The sequence below is a fragment of the Eurytemora carolleeae genome, unplaced genomic scaffold (genome assembly GCF_000591075.1).
Source record: "Eurytemora carolleeae unplaced genomic scaffold, Eaff_2.0 scaffold911, whole genome shotgun sequence".
Taxonomy (NCBI): domain Eukaryota; kingdom Metazoa; phylum Arthropoda; class Copepoda; order Calanoida; family Temoridae; genus Eurytemora; species Eurytemora carolleeae.
This window is the reverse complement of record NW_019397452.1, coordinates 43,959-45,641: the sequence shown is the minus strand read 5'-3', so window position 1 is coordinate 45,641 and position 1,683 is coordinate 43,959. Positions and strand designations below refer to the sequence as shown.

Below are 1,683 nucleotides of genomic sequence, written 5' to 3'. Positions count from 1 at the left end.
GGGGGGGGGGTCCAAAAATCGTTCTCTAGGACAGACCCAAAATCCTCACATGATGTAACAGCTTATTGGTGGCAGAAGAAGTGGCAACATATGAGGATTTTGTATGTCTATTGTTATTAAGACGACATTTCCCGTACATTGAAGAGCATTCAGAGAATAAAAGCTTAATAAAGAACCTTGACAGAAACCTATTTTACACTGCACTTAATAAACTTATGTAGCTCACCAAGCAGTTTGGAAGGTTTATAATATCACAGGTTAGAGATATTTCAGCATCAGTTTCAGTGTGAAGAAGCCAGACACAGTTGTTTATTGATTCACCAACCGGAGATTCAATAACACCTACAGCGACATTTTTTAAAAGCTGTTTTTTTCCCGAGAGATTAGAAAAATCATAATCTACCTATAAGCACAATCTATTTTACCTTAAAAACTCATTAACAGAAAAAAACTCTTATACTTTCCCATAAAAATGTTCGATCAACAACTCAAAATATGGCACTATTCTGACTGTTATTTAAGCATCCACTTTAGAAATAATTTTGTGTTTTCAAAGATTCATTTATTGCATATCACGGATAAGAGTAACCAAGATAACTGGAATAGGAAATGGAAACGCCAATAATTATCATCATTACTCAGATAAAGAAGTGAAAGGCACTTTTATTACTTATATAGATGTAAAACATTAAATGGAGGATCACTTAAAGTTTTCAAATTAATAAAAAAAATAAAAATTTTACCTGACTGTCCTATTTTTAGATTAGATAAACATTCTCCACAGCCTAAACTTCGGTCCACTGAAAAAAAATGTTTGAAAAGGTTAATGTAATGAAGGTAATAAACTCAAGAAGAAATTTCATGCTGAATTCAGATTCGAAAACCATTTTTAAATATATTAAAATTTAAAGAAGTTATGACCAAATAACGGTACTATATTCCGGTTTTTTAACTTTTTAATGCTATGAGTTTTTTAGCTCTAACTCACTCAATTTTCAATTTTTTAAACGCTTTTAAGATTTGAATTCAGCATTGAAATTCCAAGAAAATGATGTATAGCATGAAAAATAAAAAATAAAATTTTTTTTATGGCCTTACGGTCAAATCGCAACCCTATGGACGATTTTGAAATATTTTTTATTGCAATATTTTTTAAAAGTTAAATCGCAGCGACTTCCGGTGGGCAGTTGGCTCTATTCCAATTTTGATCACCCCTACTGGACATGCCACTCCATAAATGGAAGGTCACTTGAAATTACGTCTCTAGTCCCTTAAGGCACACTTTGAGTTTAAAGTCTAATGCTAAAAAATTTCATTCACATTTTAATACAACATTTTAATACAACGCAACGTATAGCACATTTTTTCAAATCTTTCTTAGAAACGAAACGAATAAACAGTTTTGATGGTTAGTTGTAAAAAAGTGTAGCAAAAAGTTTTCACAATAACGTTTAGATAAATCGTAACGTAAGAAAATGTGCATTTTAGTAAAAGTTCTAAACGTAATTAAAAGAGTTTATATTGGAAAAGTTAAGATAAAACGTAACGTTAACACAAAATATTCTTTACACTGAAATGCATTGTAACGTACAGAACTATGCCCCTATGACGTTCTATTAAAGCAAAACGTTTGTCGTCTTTTAGATCTTAAACCAAGTGAAAGTGTAACGTAAGGTCTCTGAA

General features: G+C 31.1%; 1 protein-coding gene across 1 annotated transcript in view; it reads right to left on the bottom strand.

The window, feature by feature from the left end:
• Positions 1-1,683, bottom strand: part of LOC111714375 (uncharacterized) — an 8,314-nt gene that overhangs the window by 5,353 nt on the left and 1,278 nt on the right. Inside the window, exons 4-5 of the mRNA XM_023489468.1 lie at positions 744-800; positions 227-342 (exon numbers count right to left, since the gene is read on the bottom strand). Coding sequence (XP_023345236.1) covers positions 227-342; positions 744-800 — 173 coding nt within the window. The remainder of the gene's footprint in view (positions 1-226; positions 343-743; positions 801-1,683) is intronic.